Raw genomic sequence first — 15,504 nt, 5'->3', positions numbered from 1 at the left:
GGAGGTCGATCTGCTTGCCTCGCCCTCCTTCAGAGGCCAGGACCCCGCTGGTGCACCAGCCTGGGGCAGCGCTCCTCCCTGGGCCTCCGCAGGGGTGCTGGGAGGCGGGCTTGGTTGTCAGGCATCTCCTGGGCTGTGTGAGGCTATCCTCCAGGGGACACTCTGGCAGCTCTGGCCAGACCTGCGACGGGGGGCAGGGGACAAGCCAGACTCTTTCCATCCCTCCTGACTGGGAGAGGGGGCCCTCTGTCCCTTTGGCTCCTTTGAGGAAGAGGCCAGCCCGCTGATGAGGGCGCCCCACTCCCCTACCCGAGCTTTTGGCCAAGCAGGGTGGCCAGTCCCCTGACCCTGTCTCACTCGTGAAGGGGGATGCAGGTGGCCGGGCCAGACTGGGACCGTTGCCCAGGGAACGGGGCTCGTGTCTTCCCCAGAGTCTGACTCTGATTCCCAGACTCCCAGCATCCCCTCCGAGGAGGATCCCTGTGCAGGGAGATGGTCCCAGGTGTCACCCCTCTGCCCTCACAGGAATGGAGCCGGAGCCCTGGGGCCTGGCTGGGAAGCTGAAGCAGCCTTCACGTTGCTCTTGGTTCTGAGAGAGAGAGAGGCAAACCAGGATGTCTTTGCTGAGGGGGGAAAAAGGAGGGACCCTCAGCCGGCCCGCAGGGGTGCGTCCCTGCCTTCTGTGAGGTGTGACTTTTTGGGGGTGGCAGCCCAGGGACTCCAGAGGACTCCCGTGGGGGGCTGTGGCCTGCTGTGCCATAGTGAGCCTCAGCTCGCCACCTCGCTTCATGAGGACGGCCGAGACACCTCGTGGTGGGTGTGCGGGTCCTGCCTCGACGCCCTGCACCCCCCCCCCGCCCCGCACACTCGCTGCCCCCCTCCCCCCGCCTCCGGCAGGTCAGCATCTCCAAGAACAAGACTTGGCCGGGCTGCGGGCTTTCTTACCTTCACGGGGGATGGGGAAACATGTGGTCGGGGCTGCGTTTTATGAAAGCAGCTGCAACTCCTGACACACTTTCTATACCGGGAGATTTATGGGGCTGCATGGTTTTAATGGTTTCTGTGGGGTTAGTGTCCTCCCCCATTCGTCCTGGCCGCCGTCTCCGAGACAGATGGGTGACAAGCCTTCCCCGGCCGGACCGGCCCAACAGGAAGGTATGGCTGGGCGGGCGGCGGGGCGCCGGGGGGAGGCCAGGGGCTAGCCACCAGGCCTGCTTGGGAGGGGCAGCTGCTGGGAAGCCCCTGGGGGCCCACCCTGAGCGGCCCATAAATCCAGGAGACCTCCAGGCGGCAGGAAGCCTCCCCGCAGAGGTGTCCCAGGGCTCAGGGCTTGTGGGAAGAGGAAGATGGTTGGCAGCCCCTCTCCCCTCGGGCGGGTGCCAGGGCCCCTCCCCCACGGCCCCTCCCCCAGGGCCCAGCCCAGCAGGTTGTCCTTGGGCTGAGCCAGCAGATGAATGAGCAACAACTGTATACACTTCTTTTCTTAGAATCTGGCCCAGGCCGCGAGCTTTGATGCCAGTAGGGGGTCCCCAAAACCTACCAGCAGGGACATAAGTCAGCTTGGAGCTACTTCCTGTCGGTAACTGTCCCCCGAGGTGGCTGTGCCAGGTCCTCCGAGGGCCCAGAGCTGACAGGCTGAGTCTCTTGGATCAGGGCTGGAGCTGGGGACGGACGGAGGCTTGGAATGAACGGGAGGCTCCCTTGTTCAGGGGCGAGAACAGGGCTGTCTGCTGAGGGCCAGCAGGTCCCCCTGTGGAGGAACCCAAGCACGGGACCCGGAGCTTCCGACTTTTTAGGGTGCCTTGGTGACCTGAGGGTCTCCCCGCATTGGGACCCATAGAGGTTGAGGTTCCCTGGAAGGAGGGCGAGGTCTGTTCCTATAGGACAGAGGGGGCCTTGCACACCCAGCCGCCGAGAGGACACCCATGCCCCCGGTGCCAGCCAGAGGCACCCAGCCTATCCTGGGCCTGCCTTCCGAGTCCACCGCCCAACTCGGGCACAGCCCTTTCTTGCTGACTGGCTTCCGCGGGACTGGCCCTTGGTCGGCCTCTCCCCGGCTCCCAGTCACAGCCAGACCTGCAGCCAAGGGGAGGGATGAGAGGTGCATGGTCCCTGCCAGCCCTGCCACAAGCCAGGATCAGAAGTCGGTTGTCCCAGCCCTGCGCGGGGGGCTGCTAAGTCCTTCCTGTGAACCCCAGAATTGCTAAGGGGGGCTGCCCCGCCCTGTCTGCAGCCTTGCCGATCAGAGCTGGCTGCAGATGGTGGGGACTCCCGGGCTGGCCTGGCCCCTGGGACGTGGGCCGCAGAGGCCAGGTCCTCGCTCCCTGGAGCCCACGAGCCCTCTCCATGCGTTTCCTCGGGCATCTGCCCCGTTCTGCAGACGTGCTGTTCCTGCGGCTTTGCTCAGCGACGCCCACCGGGGTGCTGACCTCACCCATCTTGCCTCGTGAGTTCCAGGTCCCCCACCCCCGGCGGCAATGCCTGCTTTTGTCTGTGCAAAGGGCGGGACCCCCCAGCCCAGGGCATACTTGCAGCCCGAGCCCTCAGCATAAGGGTGGGCGTTCGCGGTGTGGACCCCGAGATGTGGCCGCTTACCACTGAGAGGGGGGCCACTTTGTCTCCCCAGGCCGGCCACTGCCTGGCCTCTGCGCCAGAGGGGGACCTCCTGGCTCTGTGCTGGGACCCTCTGCCTGTAGGCTGGTCTCCGCATGCCTCTTCCTGTCCCATGTAGTCTCTGTCTGCCTTTCTGAGGGTCCCCTCCCTCATTTCTGAAGACGGGATGGGGGATCCTTACCGCCCCCCCCCCCAGTCTGCCCTCCTGAAGGTCAAGCTAGAACTCCTGAAGGTCAAGCTAGGACATGGGTGCACAGATGGGGGTGTTGAGTGTCATGTGGGAGTAGGGCACGCCCGCAGGAACCGTGATGCTCGGAGGGGCAGAGCTGCCTGGGCCCGGCGTGCCTGTTGGGTGATGCCACAGGCCCCCCAGGGGACCCCCGCCGTCCCGGACTCCTGGCGCTGTGGCGGGTGCGCTCCCTGAGCGTGCGGAGTGGGTCTGCCTGAGGTCACCGTTTCAATGTGTATTTTGAATATTTTCAGCTGCATGTGCACGGCAGGGACTTGGCCCCCGCGCTGTGTGTCCAGCTCATACTTGGTGGGCTGTGTAATGTGCGGACGCGTTGCCAAGGGCAGCGGAACTATGGATTTTTTCCAGCATAATCACATGAACCCCACCGCCACCCTCCCCTGCCCCTGCGCCCGCCCGTGCCGTCCGGCTCCAAGGCCCAGGAGCTGCCGGGAGCTGCTGGGGTGGAGGGAGGACAGCGTCCATTGCTTTTGGCCCCTGGATTCTCGGGGACAGCAGGGTGTTCAGGGACGGGGTACCCCTTTGGGCTCCGTCCTCAGTGTTGAGTGGATCCCCTCCAGGCCTACTGGCAGGGCCTGGGGAAGAGGGGTGGGGCAGGGGGGCTGCTTTGGATTCCCTGCCTGGTGTTCCAGAACATTCCTTCAGGGGAGGGAAACTCCAGACCCCGGGAAGGTGAGGCGGGGGTCTCCCGTCCTTCTGCTCCGTGAAGAGCCAGAGAGTTAGAAGGGCCAGCCCAGGGCCTGACCAGGTCAGGCGAGCGCGCCCTGGCTGCCTCCCAGCCTGGCTGGCCCACGTCATCGGGGCCGCCCTCCCGCCCAGCTCGGGGCCAACACCGAAGGTCCCGAGCCCCCCAGTTCCAACTGTACGAGTTTGCTCGGGCTGCCAGAACCAAGCACCGCAGGCCAGGGGCTGGAACAACAGAAGTTTATTGTCTCGGGTTCCGGAGGCCAGGAGTCCGAGACGGAGGTGTCTGCACGTGGCTTCTCCAGAGGGCCCCCTCCTCGGTTTGCGGGCAGCTGCTTCTCGCTGTGTCCTCACGAGGACACCAGTCCCCCTCATCCCTTCCTCTGAACTTCACAACCTCCGTAACGACCCTCTGGACACGAGCACATCCTCAGGTCTGGGGGTTGGCACTTCTTCCTGGGACGTCTGGGGCCGGGAGACACGGCTCAGCCTGTCACAGCACGAGATGCTCAGTGCCTGGAGTCACAGCCACGTTCCCCAGGGGCCTTCTGCAGCAACTCCGTGGGGCCACCCCCTGCCCACCCCGGCTGGCAGGCATGGGGGAGGACACCGTGGCTGGGCCGGGGGGTCGGGGGTCCGACCCAGGGGAACAGTGGCATCCTGACGGGGCCTCATTCTGCATTCAGCTCAGTTCCAAGGAGAGGAAACCGGGGTTCTCAGGGACGCCGGCTCCCCCGTCGCTTAGCCGAGGGGCACTCAGTTGCCACGGTGACCTCCGTGTGCACAAACACACGGCCCAGCCACTTCTGCGCGCTGGAGAGGGCTCCCCACCCACCTCAGAGTTCACACTGAGTGTTGAGTCCCTGGTGACAAAAACATGGAAACGGTTGCCATGGCAGCCATTCTTTGGAGCCCTCGGACTGGAGTGCAAAGTTCAGGATGCCCAGGAATGACTGAAATGAAATATGGGAGAATCTGCCGTGTCCCTCACTCCAGAAGGACGAGCTGGAGGGTGGCAGACACGCCCCTGGGCCCCACCGTCCCTGAATCTCGCCGGCATCCTGAGCCAAGTGTGGGGACAGGAAGGGGAACAGGAAGGGCCCCAGGGACCTTAAGAGAGGCTGGCAGGCACGGGCGGCTGGGCCGTAAGCCGGCAGGTGAGGACCGCTTGGCATGCCTGGGGATGTGTCCTCACGGCTGTGGGAGCCACCGAACCGGTCCACGGCTCGGTTCCTTCAGGTGTGATCTGGAGACGAGCCGCTGCTGCTTTTCCAGGAGGACCCAGTCCACTCATCTGCCAGGGCACTCCTGAGCCTGGGCCGGGGGGGAAGGTGCAGGGGGTGGTGGCGGGCTCAGCAAGGGCAGCATGCCCTGTTCCGACCATGGTTCATGACCGGGTTTTCCTTGATCAGTGAGGGCAGCAGAGACCTCTCTCCTTCTCCGCTGGAATGACTGTGTGCTTCCCCCCAGCAGTTCCCCAACTGGGGCTGCACGGGGCTCTGCTAACCTGAGATGCACTAGCTGCACAGGTCTGCACTCAAGAGTTGTTTGGGAAACCAACCCACACGCATGTAACGATTTGTAGACTGAAGGCTCTGAAAAGTCCTGCAGTTAAGGAAACCTCTTGACTTTAACTCAATTTCACAAACATTATTTAAGCAAAGTTCCCCATCTTTTTCTTTAAAAGGCATTTCCCCCTACTTTGAAAATCTCTCTTAATGTCCTGCAGCAATGACATTAACAGTCACTGGGGCGCTGATTCTCAAAGTGTGTTCCGTGGAGCAGCAGCAGCAGCTCTACCTGGGAATCGGTGAGAGGTGGACTGCAGACCTGTTGAGTCAGAAATTCTGGGGTGAGGCCCAGCGGCGTCTGTTTAACAAGCCCTTCAGGGCATTGCGATGCAGGCTCCAGTGGTAGAACCCCTGTACCAGGGGACGTTTCAGTTGAGAATTAGGAGGCGAATGGCCTGGAGAATTCGAAAGGGTCGGGAGGGAGGCAGACAGCCTGGCAGGGATGGGAGGGGGTGCCCTCCAAGGAGCCCGGACGCTGTAAGGGCGCCATGGCCACCTGGAAGGGCAGGTTCACGGTACCCTGCACCTGGCACTGAGAGCCCATCATGGTTTCCTGAGACTGGATCAAGGGCAAGGTTGTGTGTCTGGAGGGGTCATGAGGCTTGATGTTAAGTGCTTGGAGCCTTTGGAAATGCCGTGGCAGGAAGTAGGGGCGGGGGCGGGCACTAAGGAGGTTCCCACCCAGCCTGAGGAGTGACAGGCACTGCTCTCACAGAAGGCACCTGTCCTGGGCAGCGACTCTGCCCAGAGTGCTGGGAGGAGGGGTGGTCAGTTCCTCTAAGCTGCTTCTGGCCTTGCTGGCCCTAGAGGTTTGTCCCCAAAGGCAAAGCTTCAACAGAGGCATGATGGCGCAGCAGGTGGGGTTCCCCGGATCCACGTCTTTACCACCCATGCATACCCCACTGGGGTACCCTGTGCCGTCCTGTCCATCAGACTGGCTGACCTGTCCTCGGCTCCAAGAGGGTGCGAGCAGGCAGAGCCCACCTGACCGCAGGAATGGGGGGGGGGCGGCAGCGGCGGCGGCACTCCTTGGCCCCGGGGTCCCACTCTCCTGCCTGTGCTTCCTTGCAGCGGTCCAGATCCACATCCTGAAGGCGGACAAGGCAGGGGACTGGTGGAAGTTCACCGTGAACATCATCTCCGTGTACAAGCAGGGCTCGAGCCGCATCCGCCGCGGTGACCAGAGCCTGTGGATCCGCTCACGGGACATCGCCTGCAAGTGTCCCAAAATCAAACCCCTCAAGAAGTACCTGCTGCTGGGCAACGCGGAGGACTCGCCCGACCAGAGCGGCATCGTGGCGGACAAGAGCAGCCTGGTGATCCAGTGGCGGGACACATGGGCCAGGCGGCTGCGCAAGTTCCAGCAGCGCGAGAAGAAGGGCAAGTGCAAGAAGGCCTAGCGTGGAGGCCACGGCGCCAGGCGGGCAGGCAGGGCAGGGCGTGGGGCCAAGTGGGCTTTCCCGGCGTTGGGGGGGGGGGGTCGTGGGGAGCGGGTAGGGGCGGGGCTGCAGGGCGGGGCCTTGGGCCGTGGCCCCGCCCCAGCCTTCCCTCCCGCTCCCGCTGCACCCGGGCGGGAGAGATGAGGATGAGACTTAGCTACCTCACGGGCTCCTTCCAGAGCAGTGGCGCGCTCTCCGGGCGGAGCAGGCCTGACCCGGCGTGGGGGTGGGGGTGGGGGTGGACAAGAGGCCGGGGTGGGGGCGCGGAGCTGCGCAGGTGGGGCCACCCCCTCGGCGCCGGCCGGTTCTGGAGAGGGGGACGTGAGAACTGTGAACCCCGGGGCAGGAGGCGCTGAGCGAGACGCCCCCACCTTCCCCACCCCCCCCACCCCCCGCCAGACCCTCCTTTGTCTGGGGATCCCCACGCGGGACCCCGGGCTGCGACAACTTGGGTCCCATCTGGCCCTTGGGGGGCCGGAGCAGTCCCCAGGGGGCCCGTGGCCTCTGCTGCCACCTGCTGAGTTGGTCCTGGGGGTGGGGGGTGGGGGTTCTTGGGGGCAGGTGGGGATTCCCGTTGGCGGAGCCAGAGGACTGCAATCCGGGGTTGGCGCCTGTCCCCTCCCCGGGTGCGCGATGGGTGCTGGCCCATGCCCAGGGCAGTGGGCCCAAGGACACCCCCGAAGAGCCCCAGCCGGGTGGTCACTGCCTCACGCTGGACCTGCCTGTTGGAGGAGGCGTTGCGAAGGCAAAACCTCCCAGAGAGTTTCCTTTCTGGAAACTTGGAACCAGCCCCTTTATGACATTTTCCAGGGAAGGGGGAAGGGGCCGTGACACTGTTTGTGTAATGAAGTCAGCTCCTGGGAAGGGCCTGGGGCATGGAATGCAGGTTTGCACAGGCAGCGGGGCCAGGCGGGGGGAAGGGGTTTGCCCGAGAGGGCCAGGGTTTGCGGGCTCAGCAAGGTCCCAGGGTGCCCGAGCCTCAGCCAGCCAATGGCAGGGACGACCAGGTTCCTGTGGGCCAAGGAAGCCATGACCACTTCCCGTTGCTGCCCTCACTCCCGCGTCCCCCGGGAAAGGGACAGAGACTGCTGGACCAAGCGTGCCCGCTGCAGCCACCCCTGCCCTGGGGCTCCCCCTCCAGCTGGCAGCACCTCGCCCGCTCCTTTCCCGCTACCCCTTCTCTGTGGAGGCCTTCCGTGCCCCCCGGTGCGGCCAGGCCCCCTTTCCAAAGCTTTCTGGAGACACTGTCCCCAAACAGGCGGCCCCAGACCTTTGGCCCCCTGGCTCTCCGCACACAGGGCCCATCACCGGGGCCTGGGGCCTTCTGCTGCCCTGCCTCGGAGCTCTCTGCACTGCCCAGGGGCCTCTGGCCCAGTCCTCACACCCGGCGCACTGAATTAGAGGCCTGGCTCTGCTCGCAGTCCGGAAATTGGTTTCATTCTCCCTGCCGGAGCTCGGTGGCTCGCAAGGGTCAGACCAAGTATGAAGCTCGGCCCCTCGTGGTCTGGCTTCCCTCCGCCTCCCCTGCTTTGGCCCGCAGCTCGGCTGTCTCACGGAGCACCTGCGCTGTGCCAGGCACTTTACCCACGTGACCGTACCTAAGCCTCATGACGACCCCGAGACCGGGATTCTCAGCCCACTTCTGCCAGCGAGGACACTGCTCAAGGTCACAGGCAAGGACGAGGCAGAGCTGGGTTCAGACTCCAGAGCCAGGCCTTCTGGCCACACTGCCCCTCCCTGCACACTGCCCTGTAGCCCGCCCAGCCCCTCGCTTCGCACGGCCGGGTCGCTGCTGAGACACTGGCCCCGGTGACGGCATCTAGCTTGGGGAAGAGAAGTCAGGGTAGGGACGGGGACAGCGGCCGGGGCTGGGCACAAGATCTTCAGAGGGGGCGGAAAGAGGGGGTGAGGCAGGGCGTAAACTCGCCCCGGGTCCAAGAAGGCAGGCCTTGGCTAATCCCAAAACGTTGTAGAAAGGACATTTGGCTGCCTGGGGGTGTTTGGAGGGCTTCCAGAACAGACCGGGAGAGATGCCCAAGGGGCCAGGGAGAAGACAGCGCTGTCCTGGGAAGGAGTATCCAGGCCCACGGCTGGGCGCACGGGGACCCCAAGCAGCCAGCCCTCCTCCGCCCCAGGCCTGGGGGGTCTGTGAGTGCCACGGGCATCTCTGAGGCCTCCCTAACTGCTGGGCCCCCTTCCTGAAAGGGCCGGCTCTCATTTCTGCTCACACCTGCCTGGCTTCTTCACTCTGCCTAGAAAGGCTGTGCCCTCCTGGGCCTGAGTGTCACCCCACGTCCCCTGAGGGGCTGGCACTGGTCTCCGAGGCCCCCTCGCCTCTCGCTTTAAATTCCACCAGCCTCCCCCTCGGCTCAGCACCCCGAGGGCGCAGGCTCTCCCGTCCCCCCACCGCCCCGTGGCCGGGCCCCAGAGCAGCCGGTGGGGGGCGGGGTGAGGACCCTGGCGGGAGAGTTCGGTCATCCCAGCCTGCCTCGCCCGTCTCGAGGACCCAGCCCTCCGCTCCTCGGAGTCCAGCCACCACGTTCAGCAGCGAGGGCCCATCCCGGGGAAAGCACCCTCTTCCAGGCCGCCCCCCATCCCTGGGAGGACACGGAAGGAGGAACGGGGGCTTTCCGGTTTGTACAGTTAGGATTGGATGTAAGACGGAGCTAGCTTTCGATTTTGAAGAGTGTATTAACCAGAGTTGTGATATGTAGGTGTCTGAGAAAAACATACCAGATTAGTTTTTAAAAATGAAAACAGAATGCCCGCCTGTCCTTTTTCTCACCTGCTGGGCGGTCTGGAGCCCCCGACAGCAACGTGCCTGCTTGACTGACAAACAGTAACACTAAAGATTACGGGGTAGAAGAGAGGGAAAAGGTGAGGGGCTGCCCCAGGTGCCCAGAGACGGGAAGGGAGAGACCCCTGTGGTACAAGCCAGGGGGACTGGGGACCTTTCCGAGGCCCCTCATGTCCCCTCTGCCTCCATAGTAGCATGCAGGAATGGGTACAGACTTCCTTGGGTGTGGCCCAGAATGGAATGAAACTGAAAAATGTCAGGGTCTCAACACGTAAAGGAAGTCCCCTAGACCCCCGAGAGAGCGAGACTGGCAAATGGACAAACTAGACTCATGGCTGGGGTCACTTGGGCCACGGTTCATGGCCACAGCCAGGCCACACCCCAGGGGTATCCAGATGCGTACTGGTGGGGCCTGGCCAACACCAAGCCAGCCCCGTTCCCATGCCATCAGACCTCTCTTCCCCCTGCTCCCAAAGGCACTTCCGTCCCCCTCTCCCCCCAGCTCCCTCCTGCGTTTCTGAGTTCTGTTCACTCAGAATTGTAAATGTTTAGTTGTGACCATGACATATTGTTTGGGTCAGTGTTTCTTTCCAATGCATACTAATATATTATGGTTATTATATATGAATATATTTAATGACATGGAAAAAGTTGTGGATTTTGTTTTTTGTTTTTTTTGTTAGAGTTGTAATGGACCCAGGTGGAACTTGTAACGTGGGCCCCACAGGATAGAACTAAGTTCAGATATCATTTAAATAAACTCCTGTACACTGTTCACTGTCTCTTCGTCTTTCCTGGTGGCCTGAGCATGCCGTGGAGCGCGGAGGGAGTCTTCAGGCGGCTCTTAAGGAGTATCGTTTCTGCTCTCAGAACTACCCAGTGACCGAGCCCTAACGACCCCAGAGAGAAAGGCACGGGGTCACTCTGCTTGCAGAGTTCTAGGGTTTGCTGGCTCTGACTGCGACTTGGGGCAGAAAGCCTCCCGGATGGGACCGTGTTTTTTTCAGTGCCCCAGAAACCGCCGCTGGGATCCATCCCTGCCACTCCCCGGGGCTCTAGGTCAGCAAAAAGAGGTGTCCTCGCACACCTCTGAACTTCCCCTCCTGATTCAGACCCGCAAGTAGTTTTTGCCTTTCACAGAATCCGTGTCTTCTACTCAGAGCCAAGGGGAGACTCAGGAGGGAAGACAGTGGGGTCGGGGGAACTCGGAGTGGGTTTCACGCCACGGCTGAAGGTGCCGCGCGGGCCCCAGGGGCTGAGCTAACTGGGTTCCTGGGAGGCTGTATTTAAACCTCCCAATGGTTGTGCTTTCCTTAATAAAGAATTCAGTCATTAGAAGCCCGTTGCGTTGCCATGCGGAGCGGGGGTTGGGGGGGGGATCATCACCAGAAAGCTGGAACTTCTGCACCCACCTGTTTCGAAGACAGGTCTCCGTGGCGGGCCTAGGCTGACCCTGGAAGGCCCGGAAAGCCCTTACTTACCTTGAGGCTTGGAGAGGTGACGGAGATGCCTTGAGCTTCTCCTCTGGAAGAACCAGGGCCGGCCCAGCTGCCGCAGCGGTCTGGCTCTGAGAGATGGAGGCTGTGTTCTCGGAACCAGGGATGAAAGCCCGGCCAGCCGTGATCTCCGGTGTCCTTATCAGCTCAGGAGTGAGTCCCCTGCTGGGGTGGCCATGCCTGGACATGCCGAGGAGAGAGGAAGCCCCGGGGTGGGGGCGGGGATCTGTGGACTGAAGTCCCACCGAGTCACTAGGGCTAAGCGGAATGAATGTGCCACACACTCACCTTGGGTCATCCAGGGTCAAGGATCCAGTTCTCAAGGATTTTCAGGATGAGGCTTTTTTCGGTCCTTCATAAAAATGCTGTCTCTGCTGAGGGCACTGACTCCTCTGGGGCCCCGCCATAGCCAGGCCCCACGTGCAGCCCCAGCCCCAGGCCAGAACGCAGCTCCCCGTAGGTCAGAGACAACATGAGAGCATGGTCTGTAAAACAACCCGCCTTCGACGGCCTTGTGTTCTCGCTGGGGAGGGGACACGCTGCCACCTGCCAAAGTCAGTGCAGGAAGGGAGTCCCAGATGCTGCTAAGTGCGGGCCCGGGAGGGCCGACAAATCCACGGAGATGGCTGCTGGTGCCCAAGGAAGCTGAGCAGCTCTATCCGAGACTCCGGGTTCAAAGCCCAGACCCTCAGGGCTGGGGACACGTCCCGGGGTCTGCATGACTTTCTGGGAGGTGAGGCCCTCGCCTTTGTGAAGCTGCCCCTCCTCTGGAGTCGGGGTGCCGGGACTGCCTGCTCGTGGCAGAGACGCCCTGGGTTTCAAATAACAGACGTCTGTTGAACAGACATCTCTTTCCGCGCTCTCTTAAGACTAAATAAAGACAGAGAAGGCACGTGCCAAGAGAAATGGGGAGGCAAGGATGGACAGAGCCAGGGAGACAAACGGTATATGGGCAGATGAGCTCACTGCTGGGAAGGGGTAAATGCTTGTGATTGGCATGTGGTTGGGAGGAAGTCTGAAACTGGACGAAGCCATTTGGGGAGAAATACCCCCATTTAACTTAAGCGGGGCTAGGCTGGAAAATCCAATAGGTAAAGGGAGATCCGTGGTCTGAGCACGGAGGTCTCAGGGTAACCCCGAAGCTGAAGACGTGGGGAGTAAGGGATCTAAGAGGCTGGGGCTGGCCTGGTGGACCAGGGGGAAGGACGCAGCCGCAGGCCGGCTGGCTGGTCTCCACGAGCAGCCGCTCTAGAAGCAGAGGGGCCTGTGGGAATTCCCCAGCAGCCCCGTGGACGGACAGGACTCTGCTGGGGCCCCGCGGACCCTGAAAGGAGCACAGCGTCCTGGGGCTGACGAAGACCAAGCTTTACAGTTATTAATAATAATGAAATTCCAACAGAACGTAAGTACCAGTCGTAAGCAGGTATCTGGACTTCTTTATATGGTATCCAGCCTTTAAATGCTTATCATTCACAGTCAGGTAAGTTAAACAATACTTAGGCTGTTATTTTAATACGGTTTATCGTCACAGAAAAAGGCCCTATGTTGCCTCTCTTCTCTGTGCTTAGGGTGAGGTCCTAACTGCTCACACGGCTGATGCAGAGCACTTCGGGTCCCTGAAACCCCTCTGGGGCTTGGGGGTGGGGAGACCAGGCCTTAATGGGTTCACTTTCCAAATCAGCTGGAAAATGCCCCTGTTAACATCAGCCACGTTAACTCCGGGGTGGGTCGCGACACAACAGATCCCCAAACAGGGCACATCCCAGCCAGGTGCCCTTCGCTTTGGAGAGGTGGGTGTTTCCCGTGGGAAACTTAGCCCCCAGGACGCGAAGAGGAGGGGGATCCTTCCTGCAAGGCACCACCCTGGGGCTCAGGTGGCGGGCCCTCACGGCCCAACCAGACGGCATTTCGCCGCCTCCCCTGCCTGCGGGTCCAGAGAAGTGAAGTCACTTGTCCAGGGCACCCAGCTAGCAGCGCTGGGGCCGGGCCCGGAGCCCACTCTGTCAAAAGAACAGAAGCCGCTGTGTGCAGACATCGGCTCAGTGTTTGGCTTGAAAAGGCCTTTCCGTGTGACTGAGCCAGGACGCCGTGGCTCTAGTTCAAAGACGCCCCACAAGTTGCCGGGGCTCCGTGCTGAGCAAGTCAAGAGGAGGTGAGAAAGTCAAACAGACCTTCAGTGCTGCCTCCCATGAGCCCCAAGTTGGGGGGGGGGCTCCACGGAGACGCTGTTTATGCGGATTCGGGGTTTCGCACGACGAGGCTGGAAGGCCGGCTCTGCGGATTCTTGATCGTCCTTTGGGTGATCCATTAGCAACCACCTGCCTCCCCCCTTCCCGACAAGGAACACGCATCCGGGGGCGCCTTACTGTCCGCGAGCCCTTGGCCCCTGTCCGCGCGGCCTCTCTCCTTCGAGAACACACCCACGTCGAGCCAAGCCCGCTTCGGTTTCTCATCTCAGTGTCCCAGTCCAGGTCCCTGACAGCGTGGCTCCTGTTCACCGTGGCCGCCGCTCCCCAAGGCCTAGCCTCGCTCTGGTGTGTGCACTGCCCCCCCCAGGTCAGCAGGGAGTAGGGTCCAAGAGTGCACAGTAGAATCCTGGGGCTCCGATCAGAGACCATCTGACCCGATGGGTTTCGTCTTGGGTCAGTGGTCACGTAGATGGCTGGGGTGTGGCTGTCCCGGGGGTTGTGCCCCACCTAGCTCGGGCTCTCTGCCTTCTGGCCACGTCCTGGGACCCTCACCGGGTCAATGAGCTGTGAGCAGAGGAAATGGGTTCACTTCTGGACAGAACATCCCACAGCCGCTGTGAAGGCTCCCAGAGTCCCCCTCTCTTCTGTCAGAGCCTGCCGTGGCTGTCCCCAGGGCTGTCCCCCTGGCTCAGGGTCTGCAGTGAGAAGACCGGTCCCCCGAGGGATAGGCAGCAGGGGCAAGACACCCACGACCGGGATGGACCCAGGCCGTTTGGGTCTAGGTGGCTGGGGGCGCAGCACTATCCCGTCGGTTCCCGCTGTCACTGGGCAGGGTGCAGGGACCACGCAGGCCAGGTCCAGGGCTGGACGCCTCTCGGAGGACAGGCAGGCATGTCACGGTTGCTTGCACACACCAGGGGCAAGGGGGACCACTTAGGTAGAGTGGGGGCCAGCAGGAGCTTAAGTGAGCCCATACTACCGGAGAAGAACTGCCGGGAGGAGGGTCACCCCCCTTTCTGCACGACGTATGGCTTATCAAGCCTCTGACCAAGGGCTAGGCCTCTGGACTCAGGTTCTCCTACACACGCCATCTTTGGTCTCCTGGAGGAGGACATGCCACGCTGGGCGGTGCTTTGACTCTCCCTGTGTCCATCTCTGCCCACGGAGGGTCCCGCTGTGCCCTCAGAGGGCAGGAGACCCCGGGGTTCCCCTTCCACGGGCCCACTCTCTCTTTTATCCTCAGTGAAACCTCGGGCTTAGGGAAGGCCCCATCGCCAACCCTAATTCTCTCCCCCTCCGCCAGGGAGAGCAAGAGCCCGGCCAGCTGGCCACCCTGCTCTCCTGTCACCCAGAACAGAGGGCATCTTTCAACCCGGAACTCCCCGAAGCTCCCGCGGGCCGGGGGTCCTCAGGACGCCCACCGCAGCGCTAGGCCCTGGCACTGGCGCGCACGCGCACAAGCAGCGCCCTCCGCTCACACACATGGGGTGCTCGCAGCCCGCGGAGGAGCCGAAGTAAGGCCCTGCCCTCCTGACGTCAAGTCACACCTCTGGACCCTACCGGGTGCCTTCCAGCCCGATAACGTCCCACGCCTCCTCACCTCTACCCTATTCCCCAGACCTGGTCTGGGGGCTCAGAGCCGTCACTGAGGAAAGCAGCGGGGGCTGCTGCTGGGTCTGAAAGCAGTTCCCAAAGTAGAGCCCGCAAATGTCGCCGCGTCAGGGCAGCAAACCCGGGAGCGCGGACTTGGGCGGGGGGTGTGCGACAGGTGCGCAGACACGCGCTCCCCCTCCCCGCGGCGCCGCGGCCGTTCACTCACCGTCTCCCTCGCGGGCACACGACTTCCCCAAGCAGACGGACGCCTAGCACACTGCGGGGGGCCGGAACCCCCCGCAGCCATGGGGCACGGTCACTTGGGCCTGGCACCCAAACGACCAGCGCCGGAAGCGAACGGGTCGCACGGGGCCCGCTGCGCTGGAGCCTCCCCGCTACGAGCCCATTGACGCAATGCGCAGCCGCAGTTGAGAGCTTTGGGGGCGTTTATTGAGAGCGGGGTCAGGTACCACCTGGGTGCTGGGCTTCTCTGCGGCGCTGGCAGGCATCACAGCTGGTGCGCCCCTTACTGCCACTAGTTGGTGGGCCAGACGGCCACGACCACGATCGCCACCAGCAGTAGCAAAATCACCATGATCATGCCTGGAAAAGACAAGCACGAGAGACAGCTTCGGTGATTCATGCTGGAAGGGCATGCCACAGCCTGTGACCTACCTTCGCGGGGGATGGGGGAATGCGGCTCTGCTTTCGGCTTGCCCTGATGAAACACTGAGAAAGCAGAGGGCTTTAGGGTCTGCAGGGAAAGGTTAAATTTAGAATCCATTGTCTCCACTGGCTACATGGCTTTGCTGTCTTGAACCCAAGATGCTTGGGTCACACATTGGCAAAGCGTCCAATGGAGGGCCGCCTGG

The 15,504-nt window shown here is 62.4% G+C and overlaps 2 protein-coding genes across 5 annotated transcripts in view; one reads left to right on the top strand and one right to left on the bottom strand.

The window, feature by feature from the left end:
• The window catches only part of NTN1 (netrin 1), a 168,773-nt gene extending 158,644 nt beyond the window's left edge, over positions 1-10,129 (top strand). For all 3 annotated transcript variants that reach the window (XM_045986152.1, XM_045986151.1, XM_045986150.1), the window contains exon 7: positions 6,190-10,129. In XM_045986152.1, the coding sequence (XP_045842108.1) occupies positions 6,190-6,518 (329 nt within the window). In that variant the 3' untranslated portion in view covers positions 6,519-10,129. The remainder of the gene's footprint in view (positions 1-6,189) is intronic.
• Positions 10,130-10,835: 706 nt separating this feature from the next.
• Positions 10,836-15,504, bottom strand: part of STX8 (syntaxin 8) — a 250,803-nt gene continuing 246,134 nt past the window's right edge. The window contains exons 8-9 of one of the 2 annotated variants that reach the window (XR_006815990.1): positions 11,139-15,235; positions 10,836-11,030 (exon numbers count right to left, since the gene is read on the bottom strand). Coding sequence is in view for 1 of the 2 variants with exons in the window: in XM_045986153.1 (XP_045842109.1) it covers positions 15,168-15,235 (68 nt within the window). In the remaining variant the exon portion in view is untranslated. Of the gene's footprint in view, positions 15,236-15,504 lie in introns of both variants that reach the window. The other variant, XM_045986153.1, reaches the window with a different exon arrangement.

The sequence above is a fragment of the Meles meles genome, chromosome 18 (assembly GCF_922984935.1).
Source record: "Meles meles chromosome 18, mMelMel3.1 paternal haplotype, whole genome shotgun sequence".
Classification (NCBI taxonomy): Eukaryota; Metazoa; Chordata; class Mammalia; order Carnivora; family Mustelidae; genus Meles; species Meles meles.
The sequence above is the reverse complement of the archived record's forward strand: the minus strand, read 5'-3'. Positions and strand labels throughout refer to the sequence as shown.